At 31.8% G+C, this 17,977-nt stretch overlaps 2 protein-coding genes across 5 annotated transcripts in view; one reads left to right on the top strand and one right to left on the bottom strand.

Annotated features, from left to right (window-relative positions):
* The window catches only part of LOC105251396 (midasin), an 89,982-nt gene that overhangs the window by 17,459 nt on the left and 54,546 nt on the right, over nt 1-17,977 (top strand). The gene's annotated exons all lie outside the window — the stretch shown is intronic.
* Nucleotides 1-17,977, bottom strand: part of LOC105251377 — a 42,977-nt gene that overhangs the window by 4,938 nt on the left and 20,062 nt on the right. For all 4 annotated transcript variants that reach the window (XM_025410115.1, XM_011258166.2, XM_011258192.3 and 1 more), the window contains 2 exons: nt 2,298-2,499; nt 887-1,139 (listed from right to left, as the gene is read on the bottom strand). In XM_025410115.1, coding sequence (XP_025265900.1) covers nt 887-1,139; nt 2,298-2,499 — 455 coding nt within the window. The remainder of the gene's footprint in view (nt 1-886; nt 1,140-2,297; nt 2,500-17,977) is intronic.

Genomic DNA, 17,977 nt, shown 5'->3' with positions numbered 1-17,977 from the left:
TACATTAAATTAAATTAGACAACACTTGCAAATTAAAACATTATTAATATATATTATATATTTGAATTTATTATAATTCAATATAAAGATCATTTTAAAGTTGATTAAAAAATTCATTATATTTTCTTTTACGAATGATTAATTCGTTAAACGGGCTTTTTATGTTTTTTATGTTTTTTTGCTAAGAACGTTAATGTCTTACTGCGACGGCGCTATTAATTTTCCTTGAAAAATTTAATTCATCTCGACAGTCCGCATTGCGTGATGCAGACAGTTTGCACCGCAATCAGTCACCACTAAATTCGTCATCGCAATGCTGCGGTTAGGTGGAAATCTCTCTCATTTCGAATGCGAAATGAACGACCGTCGTTAGTCAAAATCACGCGGTTTGTTCATAGATCAATATTTTTGATCAATTGCTTGCCATAAGCAAACCGATATAAATTGACTTGAGCATACGTAAGAATATACTTAACAGCGATATATTTTATTAAGTGAATATTTATAATTATAGAGATTTGACACAATTATTCAATTAATTATAAAAGTACAATTGCATAAGTATTTCAATTTCAATATTGACGGACTCAACAACATAGACAACATAGAATCAACACATACAATAAAAATGCGAATGTTGTAACAGATAAAAGTTAAATATGCGATTTAAATTTTTTTGAAAATGGAGGATTAAAGGTTACAAGTTAAAGTTGTGAATTAAAAGAATTCGAGACTAAAAATTGCAACAATAAGTACATATGTTTAAATTTGACTTAGAAATTGGGAATTTACGAACATATGCGAATTGACATTTTAAATTAAATGTTGCAATATATCTAATCATGCGAATGGAAATCACATCAAATGCGCGCGTTATAATTTTTACCTGGGGCGAGTCCATCAGTAGAGGAGCGGCGAGATCTGCCTCCTCGTCGCTCTCTGGAAATACCGGGCTGTCGTTTAACACGGTTGTTAGCATATTTACCGTGGAAACGGTCACCAGCAACAGAAAGGCAGTCTCGACTAGGGAGCACTTGTTAACTGGCTGACAATTCAATATACTAGAGCCAAGAGGCAACAATATAGCGGCTCTTGCGCAGTCTACCATGGCTTGGTGGAATAACAATCCCTGGGACCATCTGTAAATCCCAGGATAAATGTGCGTCAATATGTTCGTTCGTTATTCTGTCCGTCTCGCTGTATCTTTGCCTATTTCGCTATTTTTAGACTCAACATTGCATTCTATAAAATAACGTCTTATTTGCAATTAAATTATATTTAAAGTAAAAATTTATAAATATACAAGCAATATATTTCTAAAGTGTGATACATCGAACTTTATAAAATTTTATCAAATTTTATCTTTTTTAAATATATGTTTATTGTGTTCCATATCAATATTTATGCCGAATATCGACTAAACTAAAAATTCTGTTGAAACAACTTTTACTTGAAGTTTATTTAAATTTGATTGGGAAAATATTTTATTTGCTTGTAATTTCTAAAAAAAAATATTTATTTTCTCTCAACGTTCTTGTTAATAAAATTTTATAGATTGATAACACAATATGTTTTATACCACATTTAGGAACATTGCAATTTCTCATGTATCATATTTCAGATATTTTAGTATATCGAGAGATAGACTATATATATTTTGTTTATTCGCAAATACATAGTAAGTATATAATATACAAAATTTTAATATAATATATAATATATAATATATAATATATTTTATAATATAATATATTTTATATAATATACAAAATTTTCGATAAACAGGTATGGAATTTATCTGACCACCTGGCCACAATATACTTTCCAAATTAAAGTTTAACAAGTTTCAGAAAGATACTCTTTCACCAGATTAAAGTAAATTCATGTACGTGACATGGATAAAGAGAGAGAGAGTTGACTTAACTCAATTTTATCCGAAAATTTCAAAAGTTATATTACAGTGAATTCGCTTTATTTTATCGTAATGCTTCTATACGAATTTATACGAATAGCTGAACATGATAGATTTGAATATTACGAAAATATAAAGGGTATAATAGAGCAATGCACATGCTCTACATGCGTTCAATGTTGCGAACCTATGTTCTCTCCATTCGCAAAAAATCACGGTCTTATAACTTTTAACAACGTTGTACAAAATGCTCGCATGTCACGTCCAACAAAGCGGTTTTATTTAGCTAACATCGCTCGAATATCATAATGCGGGTATTTTTGGTGTTATTTCCGGATCGAAACACGATCGTAAAGCATCGTTCTTCGACGGATTATTATCGTACCTGCGCAGCTGTCGCTTCGCCAGTATTAGCGCCATGAGGATGATATTCGCCCCCATCCCCAATGCACCGAGGCTAAATATGACAGTGGCCTCGGTCATACCACCGGGATGACACTGGAACACCTTAGTGGCGTTGGACGTGACATTCCCGGAAGCGCCGATGCCGAACCTCAGATTAGCTCCGATCATCGCTACTGCTGAGCCTGCACAAGAGAAAATCACTCCATTTAATCACCTCTATCGAACGAATGTTTTTACGATGAATTGTTAGAGTTACAAAATACTTCGGAATTCTCATCTCAGGGTGCGAAAAAAAAAATGATTTGATTCATATACGAAATATTTAGCGCAAATATATCATGAAATCATAACATGAAATTATTAATATAGAGATATAGATATATAGATATACAGGTGTTGAGTAAAGATTATTCTTAATCAGTACAGCCTATAATTACGCAAAGTTATGTTAAGTGCAGACCAGGAATCTCCGCTGTTACTAGGAGTTGCGTTAAGAGCTATTATCAGTGAAGAGCGCGAGAATCTCAGGCATTTCCATCTTTCGCCAAATCTCGAGTTACCCATGCTTTCCAATTCGGTTACTCTAGTTAGGTCTTCATTATCTCCCGTGCTTTGCATGTAACTAGAGGTAACGAACGTTCGATCAATCGTATCAATGATTACAGAATAGTGAAAATGATCTCATGATTTTTATCGATTCAATTAGACTTTGATAGAAAACAAAATTGAAAATAATTTGATATGTACAGAGATGTAAATAATTGAGATGTATAGAGTAGGCCATATAATTTAGCTTTCCTGAAAATGTTTGTTGATGTGCACTTTAGGTGGTTTCAAAAATGATGTTGAATATAAAATTAAATAATACAATATTTTTGATGGATTAATCATTCATAGCTTGTGATACATTTCGTTTTATTTTTCATTCTACGAATAAAGCATGATTTTTACAAACAAATATTATTTCGCCGGCTTTTGATCAGTAGCAAATTTTAAAATGTCGAAATATATCCCATTAAATTGTTTTACGAAAAAGTTACGTTCACATTTCAGTTTGGATTTTAGTTTAAATTCATCGAACACAGTATCATTACATTTTCGAAAACAAGCGTGAAATATCCAGTCAGTTGAACGCGATATCGGTTTATTCTTTCGTCAGGATTCAGTTGCGTGCGCATTTTGCTGAAAGAGAGGTGAAGAAGCAAGAAAATAGAGGAGAAATTGAAAGGGCAAGCACATCCGAACTTTACAGATAGCGATATCTGAAATATACACAATGTGTGTCGGAACCATCATATTTTTCTTCACTTACAGATTTTTGATATTTTTTTATGTGCAGTCGATTGTTAGAAATATCACGATATGTAAAATTAAATTGTAAGAAAAAAAATCTTTTATATAATTAGCTTTTTTCAAGAACTAAGCTTCTATATTTTTAGTTTCTATTTTTTTTAGTTTAGTTTCTATATTTTTTTAAACAGATAAAAATATTTAGGTTACACGCGTATGATATGGATTAACGAAAATTTCAATCAAAGAGTTGAAGAAAAACTTGATCTTTTATCGTTCAATGAACATTCATCAATGTATATTTCAAGAGTTATTGCTTCAAAGCGCTTCAAGCGCAAGATTATATACCTTCTTTCCTGCCTTTAGGCAAAATCACTCGGTTCACGTTTACCAGAATAAATGCGAGCGCGCGTTGAGTTCGAAACGTTTGGTTGTTTTCGCGTATACACGACCCACATTCGAGACTCGTGACCCGTGTTACCCGAAAGAGATGCAGTTATTCGAGAAGTGTTAACCGAGAGAAAGAGAGAAAGAAGAGCAGAAGAGATGAAAAACAACTCCAACTTTATTCGACCTGTAAAAAGTCGGTCGCCGCGCCAGGTTTGTGCTCGGATAATTGTAGTACCTATCAATGTACAGCTAAATCAGCGAAATTAAGCGGCATCCGAACTAATTCGATTTCAGGTAGCTGCAGTTAATTGTGTTAGGAAGTACGAGAATAAAAAGAGAAAAGATTCCTGTCGCCTGTTGACGCGCGCGTCTCATCATGACTCGAAGCTTCGTCTACGATTATAAGATTTTCGTAATTTTAGTACCATTGAATCTCTCTCGAGAAACCTCCTCTCGCCAGTCTTTCTCTTGCATTTTTTTGCATTTTAGCAAGTCAATCATTTTGAGATGAAACTGTGAATATTGTTTTTAGGAGGGGCAAAAGTTTCGGGGCAAACTTTTTTATCGGTTTTACAGTATAAATTAAACTTTTAATGTAAAACTATTAATTAGCGTTAATGAGAAATTTAAATATGACCAAAGTTTTTCAATTTTATGATAATTTAAATATTTACGTGGCACTTTTTCAGTAATTATGCTACAAAAGTAACTGAAGTTACAAAATTGTTACAAATTAAGAGTAGATAAGCAATAGAGAATTATGGAGAGGATAAGGCAAATTTAATTTTTTAGTCATATTTTCTTTAATAATAAATTATAATTCGCTTATTTTGTTTATTCTTATATCTTATTCTTTTTCTTCTTTTGTTCTGTTTTATTTATTTTCTTATAAATACAGAAAAACCGAATATTTTCACGACTTTAGTTTCACGATTGTCAGTCGGCTTCGTCATGGATCTTTTGAAAGTTTCTTTCATCACTACTTTTTCAACTTCGGAACGATTGAAAGTTGCTTGGCAATCAGCCGTTGCGGGTCTTCTCTCTTGAAGAAATCGATCGCGATAAAAAGTTTCACTAGTCAAAGTCAAAAAGGAAAACCGCCCAAAAGTATATTACTACTGGTCTTTTTATATCCGTCGATTCCGATCGATTTTAAGCTGCCAGTGAATTGATTATGAATGTTATTATAGAATCAATAACTATCCTTGTTATAGATCAATTTTCATTGTGAAGTTCTTTACATTATCGTAAATCAAGAGAGATTTGAGGCAAAAAGCGAAAAAGTGCCTCTTAAACTTTTACTTTCAATCGAAGCAATTGCGCTCCGAAATAAAGTGCGGTCAATTTCGTTAATTAGTACATCAATTAAACTCATACCACAGAAAACTAAAGGAGAAATAATATTACTTCTTGCGTTCCAAAACAAGATCTCGAGAATCGATTTTAAGAATGGATTTTAAGGTGAAAATTTATAATAACGGATATAAAATTTCTGTCTAAAATAATCTGCTTAATTAGAAATTATAAGAATCGGTGTAAAATAACACGCCGTTGATAGAAATTCGGAGGGAAGAAATGTCTTCGATTAAATCGCGACGAGTAATTTGTGTTTTTCGCATTTTTCTTCTCGGCTGTCCCACGAATCGTAAATTTCCATCTGTTCAAGAGTTTTTTTGCCGAGCCACTTCCAGAAGGCGCCTGAAGGAAATCTCATGCATATTCACGCGGAGATGACATAATTCAATTTTAGGTCGCGGTACATCAGCACCGAGGCTCCCTTTAACTACCTCGCAATTAACCTGCTGATAATTCGTACCGCTGCGGATTAGTCTTTGCCGTCCAAACGTTCAAAATGGCTTTTCGCATGTTTCAAAACTTAAATGTGTATTCAGCTGGCTGCAAAACGAAGTTATCTCTCGCGGGAAAGTTTCTCCCCGCGGCGTTTTCCCATTTCGTCTTTGCGACTTTTACCATGGTTATTTCTGAGCAACGTGAAGGTACACGTGAGGTACAGGTGGTATGTTGAGATGGGATAGAAAAGAATTTAAAAGCAAAACGATTCATAAATTGCTCTACATCTACGAATTTTGTTCGTGAATAAAAAAAAAAGTATCGATATTTTTATTTTTAAATATTATACTCTTACATTTTCGAGATTTTATTTTTAATCTTTGATATAGAAGTGTGTAGTTGGAGGTACATTTTCAATCAAGTTATAGAGCGCTTCGTTAAGATTTTTTTTAGAATCAACGAATTATATCTTAGTTTTTATGAAAGATCGAAAAGATTTATAATATTTTATCAAAGTATACAATAATATAATAAATTCGTCTTAAGAATGATCTTTTTGCGAATATCAGAACTTTTTTTTTTACGAATTTCTGAACTATATGAATTAATTGTAAATTTGAGTATATCTGATTTTTTCTATAGACACCAAACAAAAAAAATTGTTTATAAACTATGCAGATTTAAAAATGTTGAAAGTATGACATTACTGAATAAATATCGTATAAAATGAAATATATAACGGAAGTTTAATAGTACCTAGTTTCGCTGTTGTTTGCATATGCAAATTTCGAACTAAAACTAAACTTTATAATATCTTAATCTTGATAGTATAAGACACCATACGTTTTAAATTTCTACGATGGCATCAGATTAAATAATTAAGAATAATTCATTATTTGCAATATTTTTATGGTTAGATATAAAAAGAATTTTATTCTCTTTTTTTATCTTATTTTATATAAAACTATAAAATCTTGCCCAATACTACTACTACCCAATGCTACCACATAGATGTCATTCGTATGCAAAGGGTTAATAAACACTTACGTGTGCAAATAGGATATTGGTAGCTGATACGCGTTTACAGAGATAAAGTGGGGCACGTGAATTCCGATAGACGCGAACGTAATAGGATTTAAAGCAATCCAATTAGTCAGACCTAAATAAATTCGTTAAATCTTGACGAGGTTCCAGCATCCTATCTTTTTTTTCGTCTCACTTACTGTTTTCTCACCTTCATTTTTTCTCTTTCTTTTTTAAAAACCTCAGTCAACCGTGAGATAACTCTTTCTTTCGCTTGAATGAAAACGAATAACGAACCGAATAATTCGTCTGGTCGATCGGAAATTCGAATTGGAGTACAATTTTTATTACGTAATAATTTTTATAGATTTTTTTATGTTACGTTTATTAATTCAATATTTTCGAATTATTTCATTGAAATTGTTGCTATTTATTTTTAATAAATGTAGAACAGACGAAGAAATATTTTCAGAATATTATTTCAAAATGTTGTAAAAGTTACTGAAGTTATCTTGGGATTCGGAGAGCAAAGGAATACATATTTATATGGATAACATTTTGTTTCTCATATCTTTAAATCGTAATCAGCTGTTTCCGTTCCTAAAGGTAACGATTTTACGATGTCTTAAATAACTTCGATTTGTAACTACAATATTGATGTATAACAACCGTTTTAATACGCGGAGAGAGAAGAAAACGCATATATTATTTATACAATACTACATTTCAACTTTTAAAATATATTTTATAATTATATGATATATATTTACATGAATATATTTATATGTCACGAAGAATATTCGCGTAAAGCAAACATAAATATACAGGATGCCATTACTTGAAAATATCGGTTAAAATTTGCACGTAGAGAGATATGATCCTTAAAGTCAATTCCTGATAGAGCTGATAGACGGGAAATGGAAATGTGGTTCGAGTTGAATCTACATCACATATGAAATCATAATCTAAAAGGAGATAGCTGAGTCACGTTTATCAAATTCAGACTGTTGTTTAGGTACAATTGGGTCTCACTGTGTTAGCTCAGTGGAGGACTGCGTCTAGGGTATAATTCGGGAAATGCATCACGCGCATTCTCCAAGTTTATCTGAACATGGGATTGGAACAACCGCCCGGAAATCCGCGACGGATGTGTCCCCGCTATTGAAGTCACGCGATTGCAAGACGCGCTTTGATTATTCCGTCCTCGGCAATCATGTCGCGTGACTAATTAAATTTCGGGAAAGGGTCGGGAAAGGGTTTCCTCGCGCTCATGCACGCACGGAGATCTGATCGAGCGTGCACCGGTAATGCCGAACATCATCAAAGATGTTAATTACGTCGCGGCGGTAATTGGATCTGGCATGTTCGGCGTCGTCTCACCGACTGAAAGTGGTCGGTGACGTATTCAAGACCGCTCGTCTTTAAACGCATGGCATGATTATTCATGAATGCCGCTTTTGGGAATGATTAATTTGTGAACTGCCGTCGCGATCTAATTCGCCGCTTGTCGCGTATAAGCCTACGTGTGTTACGTTAAACCGTAATTCATAGGAGTGTGATAAATCGCATATTTATTAAATTCGTTAAGATTTAACTCGTTTGTTCGTTTTTTTGCTCCTTGAAACAGGTGATAGAAAACGTGCAGACTCACATATAACATCTCTAATGTTTTTATATGAATTAATTAATGTGCATAAATGTGATAAAAAAATAACGAATTAAATTAACTATACAGGATAAAATTAAAATGTGTAAACAAGAAAGTTTTTGATATTTGCGTTTTGAAAAATTGCAAATACGTGATTAAGATTGCTATTCTATGATATAATTCAGATACAGGTAATCTGATAGATGTATGCATAAGTCATGTAAAAAATGCATGAAAACGTATAATAAAAATTCGTTTTTAAATTTCACGTCTTGAGCAGTTTGTCAGGATCGCCGATCGATCGCATCAAAAGTCAATTTTGCTGGCGAGGTATTGTGAAGAAGTTGCGCGATATGATTCATCGAATTTCTTCCGTCGCTCGTTCATCTTCGCGAGCATCCTAAACGCGTGAAATCTAGAAGCTCGATATAAAAGAAAGCTGTAATCTTAGTAACATATTTTTAAGAAGGAATGATAAATTTACAAAAATATATTGAATAATTTTTGTTGCCTCTGAATAACGCCTTGGACAAAAATATATTTCTTATTTAAAATAACAAAGAACAGTAGAAATCTTGTTGCATTTGAACATGTGGTACATTTGCAAAACATGAGATTAAATTTGAATAGAGTTGTTCCTCATTTATGTTTGCAAGTGATGCTTTTATCCGCCTCTTGTCGAACAGCGATGCAAACCAATCGATCACCGCCTGTCAAGTTTAAGATGGAAGCCGAGTCTGCTTTATCATCGACCCGGACTACTGTAACCGATTACTGTTGTCTCTGAGCTTATTAGCCCCAAAACCTCAAACTCACAAATCAGAATCAACCATTCAGTGAACTGCCAAGATACGGTTTGACCCTCGACAGATAGAATCTATGGGCTTTATCGGGTTGCTATAATATATTGAAGGTTACAATCTTAACGTATAAAAGATTCACACTATTGACTCTTTTAAAGTGCGTTATATTATTCAGAGAATTCGTTACTGAATTTCCATTATTGAGAGAGATTTTGCTTTTTTTCTTATAAAATTAATAGAATATTTTAATTCTTTTTCTAAATATGACATAAATTTTTTATGATTGAAATAATTAATACAATTTTACACACATATATAGTGCATTATCTCTTACATGCATAAAAATTTACGATGTTTGTGATTTCCCAAGCTGATTTTAAACTTTGTCGACGTTACTTAAATCGGATTAATTTTATTTTTTATTATTATATAAAAATCTGTACCAATTTATTATTTTTTTTATTTCCGTAGAAAAATTAATTCAACGCATTTTTAATGGCCACTAGAGAATTAACTTTATGATTAAAAAGACTCTGAAATTTATCAATCAATTAATTAAATATAAATAATATATAAATAATATAAGTAATATATAAATAATATAGAATATTTAATTAAATATATTGATGCAAAATTACGATTACATTAATCACTTCGTTACAGAATCTAATCCGAATCATTACACAAGCTAATTTGACCAGCCCAGTAATTACTGCAGTCTAACCACGAGCATTACGAGATTAATTCTATTTACTTGTATCACACTTTACAAATGACATCTCATGCTTCGTGTTTCTCAAATTGGTAAAAATTGGGGTTGAATTCAATTTGTGACAGAGAAACAAATAAAAGAGATCTAAAGAACACCTAAAGAATACAACATTCTCTGCGGCATCAAAGAATGGCTGACTGTTATCAACATCGATATCACTTTTCTCGCATTTTTCTCAGTATTACGGCGGGTAAATGGAATTTCGAAGGTATAGAAGACATTCTTCCGACCTTTGTTTAAGAACCTATTTTCCGAGGTCGCGACTATGTGGCTTCCGAAGAATCCATAAAACCTCGATCAACAAAAATTCCCATCTTTTTGCGACTTTCCGATGGTTGCCGTCATATAAACTATCGCTGTGCAATAGTTCGCAATTTCAATAGCTATAGATGGAAGGTGTTCAATATCTTCGGTCTTGTGCGGGTTGCTTTCATGCGCGGATATTCATCGGGATTCGGATCGAATGGGTTGCTTATTTGACAATAAACTGTTTGCTGCTAAGCATAGAAATTACCAAATCGTACGAAATTAATAAGAGAAAACGTAACCAAAATATTTTTATATATTTTGGAAGTATTTATTTAAAAAATATCGCGAATATATCTATGTAAGAAAGCACGGATATTTATCTACATACATATATATATATATATATATTTATTTATTCATATTTTAGATATATACTTATTTATTTATATTTTTTATATTTACATAATATAATTTACATAATATAATTTTTTCTTACAATACATTTCAAAGCAGAGTTATATCACATGAATTTATATTGCTCGATAAAACGTATGCAAAACATCTATGAAAAGTTCACACGATTTGTATTATTTTCTCGCGCGGTTAAATGTCTAAAAAAATATTTTTATTGCGTACAGAAAATATGCATTAGCTCGAAAAAGTTGACATTAAAATCCTAGTGATCTTTTACCTTCTACTCTTCTCAATGTTCCATGAACGTCCTGTCGAAACATAAACCTGAGGGAATTCTTTCTCACCGCTCCTAGCCACCCTTCGTCACGCCTGTCATTGTAATCCCTATTCCCTCTTTCTCCTCAGATCCCTCACTAGTCCTTCTCCCTCGTAAAATTTATTCCGACTTTTGAGAAACGAATATTTTATCCCCGCGGGTCTCCAAATATTATTCCGGCGACTCGAAACTGGGTAATTCTGTGGGAATACATCCGTTGCCTCGAGGCTGACTTGCTGGCGAGGTTCACCCGCGGCAATGGGAATTCATTGTCGACCTGTCTGAACAGTGAGTTCTCGTGCATGCAAGTCCGAGGTTTTATTTAAAATTTAAAGGATAGTCGCTACAACAGGAACCTGAGTACCACTTTGCGAAAGGTATGCAGCGTATGGGACGCGCTGTTCTGGTTTTCTTCACATTTTCCTTGCGTTCCTTATGCAAACAGTGACATCAATGCACGCGTTATTATGTCTTGTTTTCAAGCTAGATGTGACACTTTCTTGCATTGTTTTCTTATCCTTTACAAAGCTCGAATATTTATAAACGACACATTAATTGTATATAAAATAACATGCTTCATATGAGTGGGGAAAAAATGAAATATTTTCTGTAAAACTCGGGATATTGTGCATAATATATATTACTTTTATTAAATATAATATATGATAGGATAATTGTTGGGCGATCTTTTATCAAATTCTCAGTGCATATTGAGAGCTTAACGCATACTTATATATGCAGATTTTTTTATCAAGCATCAAAGATATTTTTATGCATATATATGCTTTGAACAATCTTATTTGCATATCAAATATTAACAAACTTTGATCTGACGTCCTCTGAATTATAATTTTTAATATTTCCTATATATTTTTTATAATTATATTTACGAAATTATATAAACAATTATTATGACGGACTTGCAAGCATATCTCGTAAACGTTAAGGACATTTATTCGTTGAATTACAAAGTCGATGATTTAAAATTATGATTTATGAGAGGAATCTCTTCTTCGTTTCATCATATTAATATTTTAAATCGCCAAATTTTTGAGATAAATGTCTCACTTGAGAATTTTTCTCACGGCTTATGATACAAGATCGACTTTATGGCGGGCGGTTCCCGGGCGCAAATCCGCAATTTCGCGCCGCTTGGACGCCTCATGTTACGGCGTCAAATATTTGCGGAGAACTCACGATCGAGTCGGGGACGACACTCCCCGTGCGACGATTACTCGTCACCGTGGTTACACTGTAAAGCGTTTCCACGCGTTGATGAGGCAAATGGAACGTGCGAAGTGTTCGTTAATCATCGGCGTGTCTGGTCGCGAATGCACAAAGTCCGATAATTATCGCCATAACTTCTCGCTCGTAAACCGATATTGTTTGCATGATCCCATTGGTCGTGCAGGCGTTGCGAGAAAAATAGTGGGTGGTTTATTATCACGTTGCACATCGCGATAAACCTAGTTAAATTTTTCCTCGGTACAAATCATAACGCGATGTTTTCTCTCTCGTCGAGATACAAATGGCAACGCGATTGTAAAACTGTTGTACAGTTTATGCTTTGTTTTGTAAGTAATTTTTCATCTCTTTTATCTTTTAATCTGCGCTCTAAAACTATGAGTGTTTTTTCGGTTATAAATTCTTTGACGAATTTGAAATCAATTTTAAATGAAAATTTATGATTGCTGGCTATTATTTATAAATAACTGTTAATCCTTAAAGTATATAAATTCTCGAAATTAGTTAAAATTATTAATAGTTTTTATTTATCATGAAAAATTTTAAATATCTCTTTGTTAAAGCTGTATATTCTTAAGTTTAATTAAAATTAATTAAATTTTTTATTGTTTTTGTTATTTTAAATTTTAAATTTTCTTGTTAAAAAAGTTAATTTCAAATTTACTAAAAACTAAATGAAAACAATAAGAATATTTCTACAACATTTCGTTTTATTGCATCGAAATACATTTCAAGCGGAAGAAATATTTTAGCAACTACTTCTCGCTGAATAGAGCAAAATTATGCAGTATTTTCAGCGTCTGGTGCATTTAGTTTTAATGTTTACAATGTTTTCTACGAGTTAATTTTTCTTTGTGTCTTATGTAAAAGAATGTAAAATTATCCTTAATAAGAATATTAATACATTTTATAAATCACTATACATTTTTAAAAACCTTTATTTTTTCGGGATATAAGTAAGATTATGCAAATTTTTTAATTTTTTAAAATTATTTTTTCTTATTTTTTTAAATATATTATTAAGTATTAATTTATTGTCTTAATATAATTTAATATTGCATTATAAAAAAAATTTTAATTACCGAATAAATATTATTTTTAAAATATATATTATGAATTTTGTATATTTATTATTTGCTTTAAGTTAAAGATTAACATAATTTTTCTTTTAGAAATATCGGAATAAATATAATAATATGATATAAATGGATAACCATAAACATAACTGACCTCAAAATCATATGCATATCTTATTCATACTATTCTAAGCGTGAAATCGAATTATATGAGCCTTTTGCTTTGCATTAAATCTACAAGCATTACGTGCGCAGTTAAGGCAACAGACAAGACTTGTGCAGACACAGTTTAATGTTAATAAAATTATTTTGTGCAATATTGAACTATAGAACATTTTATTAAAATTTATCTAAAAAAATATCCTATTTAATTTGTGATATAGAAAGAAGAAAACATAAAAAAATAACATTTTGTTCTTATTTTACATATTTTTCGAGACATTTTAAATATAATTATATTCTTCTATTTAAATTAAATATAATTAATAATTAATAAAATAAATAATAATTCATTTGAACATGTCATCTTTTAATTATTTTTTTTTAATTATTTAAGAAAATGCAAAATCGATATCGATGCGATTATTTAATATAAAAAAATTATTTAATAATAATAATTGTAGTATCGAAAAAAATATTCACATTCGTCGCTATAAATGCCCATGAGATAATAATTAACATCTACAACGCAGATTTATATACATTACAAAATGCAAGAACATGCTAATATTCGCTTCTTCCTTCGTGTAATCTTGGCCTATATCCAAGTTTAGCGTTCCAGAACGGATCTAATGTCCCGCGAGGAATGGGACGAGTAGAATGGTTAATGCAGGAGCGATAATCCGCGCACCATTGCCTCTCACGGTCTATAAGTTCGTTCACTTTTGCGGGAAGCCACGAAAATTTCCCTACTCGCGCGCGAATAAATTCGCATCGCAAAGAAACGCCAGCGTGATTTATTCTATTTACGAAATATTGTAAAGTGCTACGAGGAAGATATATTTCCAAATATATATTGTGTAATATAGGGTGAACATATATGTAATAAATGACATATTTATGGTTAACTTCTGTCACAAACTTTTACGCAACTCCTAAATCAAAATATATCATATTTTATCTAAAATACTCTCTCTCGATGTTAATAGCAAACGTTACCTACGTAATATCGTTTAGATAACATTAATGCGGATAATTGCATGTGCTATACGAAAAGGATTTTATTCCTAACCATCCGGAAAATTTTTACGACTGAGCAATTTAACTGGAACATTAAGATTATCTCTCTTATCTAAGCCCCGCAAAATTGGGTAACCCAAATAGTCATTTTTCAGACGGATTTCCCGCGAATCATAGATCTTGCGATTTACCGAAGATATACGAAGTATAAACAAGCTATTTTTCTTCAACTCAGAGAATCCGTGGAATTCTTTTAATTCCATCCTCGACAATTCCCATAGCATGTATTGACTGAGGAAAAGAGAAAAAAAGATAGTCAATGGCAATAATTATTGTATATCGAATCGCCGACGCGAATATAATAAATTTTCACTATCCGTTAGTATACATGGATATTCAACTCGTTAAAATACATCTCACGTTTCATAAAAAAAATGGAGTGATAGCTTTATTAGTATGAGTGCTTCAACGTGATACTAACGATGTGACCAGTGCAACCCAGTTTGCAAATGTGCGAAAACATCGAAACAGCCGATGAAAGTTTGACAATAAATTAAACACTACTGCATGTACTATTACATGTACTAGATCCAAATTAAACGCTCTGTTTTAATCTCTAATTTATTTTTGCTCTCTTCAATTCTTGTACATACTCGTTAAATAGATTTTTATAAAATTATTTTTTCCCATTGATCAAATAATATCTATTCGTGTCTAACGAAATAAAGTCTATGAGTGTTTTGTGCCATTAAAGAGTTCTGAGTTAATAAAATAGAGGCGTATTAAAAAGCTGCGGCATAAATGATAAACTACATAATTAGAAATCTACATTACTAATTTTCCACACGAGGCTTTTCCTTCATATTCTAAGATTAAAATCGAATTACGTTCCTCCTCAAAGTAATTTCAACATCAAAGCTACGCTACTTGCGTTTTGCCGTGAGCGATAGAAAATAAAAGATGCAAAAAACATCGGGATAAAGCGCGGTTTTACAATTTTCTGGAAATGTATCGCGTTACATTCGCGATTAATTTATAAATTTAATGTATTAAATATAGTCTGCAACTCCTTTATGGATGAAGAACTAAAATCGTGTTTATTTCCTTTATATAACTTCACAATTCCGGGCTATTCCGAATAAATGTCACGTGTAGATACGCACGGTTGCGCTGTAACTTTTTCTCGCCTCTTTTAGTTTTAATTGCGCCGGAAAATTTTTTCGACCACTTGCACATTAAGCGTAAATTATCTCACTGGAAATATCGTGAAAAACTTTCAAGATTGATTATGATGCATTATAGATATAAATTTAGGAAACAGTTGCAAGAAATAAAATGGATCGAGCAAAGCACATTTTATTTCTTTGAAGTAAATGTTTCAGAAAATATTTCTTAAATAGTAACAAAATAGTTCTTTAAAATAATAACGATTTATTAGAATATTTACTAATGTTAAAGTTTTACGAAGTTAAAGTTTTTATAAAAATCCTAATAAAAAATACATCGCGATATAAAATTATTTTGCAAGAAACAATTGTACTCTTTTTAAAGTTCTGTCCGTGGAAAGTTAGAAACAGAGTTCAATTTAGCGTGTTATATATTGCCCGCAACTTTCTCTTACAAGAAACTAAAATCCTCGAGTGATAACCGGCGATTTTGCTCAATATGTGCTTTCATGTTTTCGCAGATTTTTGCGAGATGCGATGAATTTTCAGTTACAAAGACCACCGCTTGAGCCTTCGGATAAAAAAAGATCCATTTGTGAAATTGTCTTTTGCTCTCTCGACGCTCACACTGTGTATATCGAAGCGAAATTATATATTCCCGGAGAGAAACGAAATATATCGCGACAGGAGTGGTCCATATCCCATGTGATACTCGAGCTTTTACCGAGATATAGAAGATACAATTTTCGTGGATGCTTGCCATGATAAAATAAGCGAGCATACGGGATTTTCATTTTCCATGCATTGGATTTTCACATGCTCGAATATTTCTTCAATTTCATGAATCTGTCGCGAGTCTTCTTCGTCAATTTTGAGAATGAATGTATAAGAATGTTAAGATATATTCTTTTTTTTGTATTTCAAAAAATCTTTTATTAATCATTTTCTACTAATGCGATTTTATTTCTTATGATACAACACAAATACAGTTAGCGAGAGAATAAAAATATTATATTCTCAATATTTATCATTTATCACCCATTAATCGCTTACTGCAAATGGTCCATTTTGTTGATTGCTCATGCTCATGGACGCGTATCGTGCATATTATGTATCTGGCATGTGTGTGTATTCCCATAGTATTCAAGCTGCTCCATAGAGATGTGACATAATTCTGCGTCATACTGCATGCTTACGGTAAATATCATAGCGCGGCAAACGAGTCATGACTGTCTCTTTCCTTCTCCATTTCATTAATTCTCTAGTGACCTATGGAAATGATATTTGATTACAAATTTTTCTATTTTTTTTTCATTTCGCGTGATATTACTGTGTTAAGAAAGCTTAAACGTTCTTACAACCTTTTAATTTAGAGCAATATTTGTAATCAATTTTTCTGCGTTGTTCTGAAAACTTCTCTATTGCACTGGCAAAAGTTTAATTAAGCTTTAAGCTTTAGTTTAATTAAGCTTTAATTTAATTAAGCTTTAATTTCAGTTCCACCTTTTAATCAGTTTTGTCTATCATAGAAGGAAATCTCACATAAATATATCATTTATTCTTATTTGATCAAATTTATTACGAAAATTGGAATTAGATTTAACTTTTGGTATAATTCAACATTTAATCTTTATGACTATCGAAGAAAATTTTTGAAATAAATGATAAAGAAATAAATGATTATAAATACATAAATTATTTTAACTTGGTTGGCTAATAATTTCACAACGTAAATTAAATTTAAATTTAGCTTTCAATTTATTATGCCATTTAGCTCTGAAATGTAGCAAGGCGTGTTCGTTAAGTCAATACGCACATTGCTGACATTGTAATCAATCTTTTGACATACAAATGAGCTGTAGAAACCTTAATCAAGTAATTACGTCTCGAACAAATGGTTATACGAGAATACAAAAATATTAATAAATTTTAGACACTTGTATATAATTAATATGAGAAGATATAATAACCAATTTTATGCAAATCATTGAGAATCTTTTAGATAATGAAGACTAACAAATGTAATCTATACTTTTAAAAAATATGCGCATTACTTATGATAATATTGCAATATTGCTTACGTCGCGAAAAATATATTTATCAAAAAAAAAAAGACAATACAAGTTATTTCTGGCGAAAATCGAAATTGAAAAATGTTCACCTGAAATTGACAGATCTCTTTTGCCTTCCATTTTGCCACGCTTCCTGAAAAAGACGACTGCATCTCTAGCGATTCAAAGATGCAGGCGGATTGATGCGGGGTCACGTAACCCGAATAAGCTTATTGCGTCTTCATGA

This window comes from Camponotus floridanus, unplaced genomic scaffold (genome assembly GCF_003227725.1).
Source record: "Camponotus floridanus strain SB8 unplaced genomic scaffold, Cflo_v7.5 scaffold3, whole genome shotgun sequence".
In the NCBI taxonomy this organism is placed as follows: Eukaryota; Metazoa; Arthropoda; class Insecta; order Hymenoptera; family Formicidae; genus Camponotus; species Camponotus floridanus.
The sequence above is the reverse complement of the archived record's forward strand: the minus strand, read 5'-3'. Positions and strand labels throughout refer to the sequence as shown.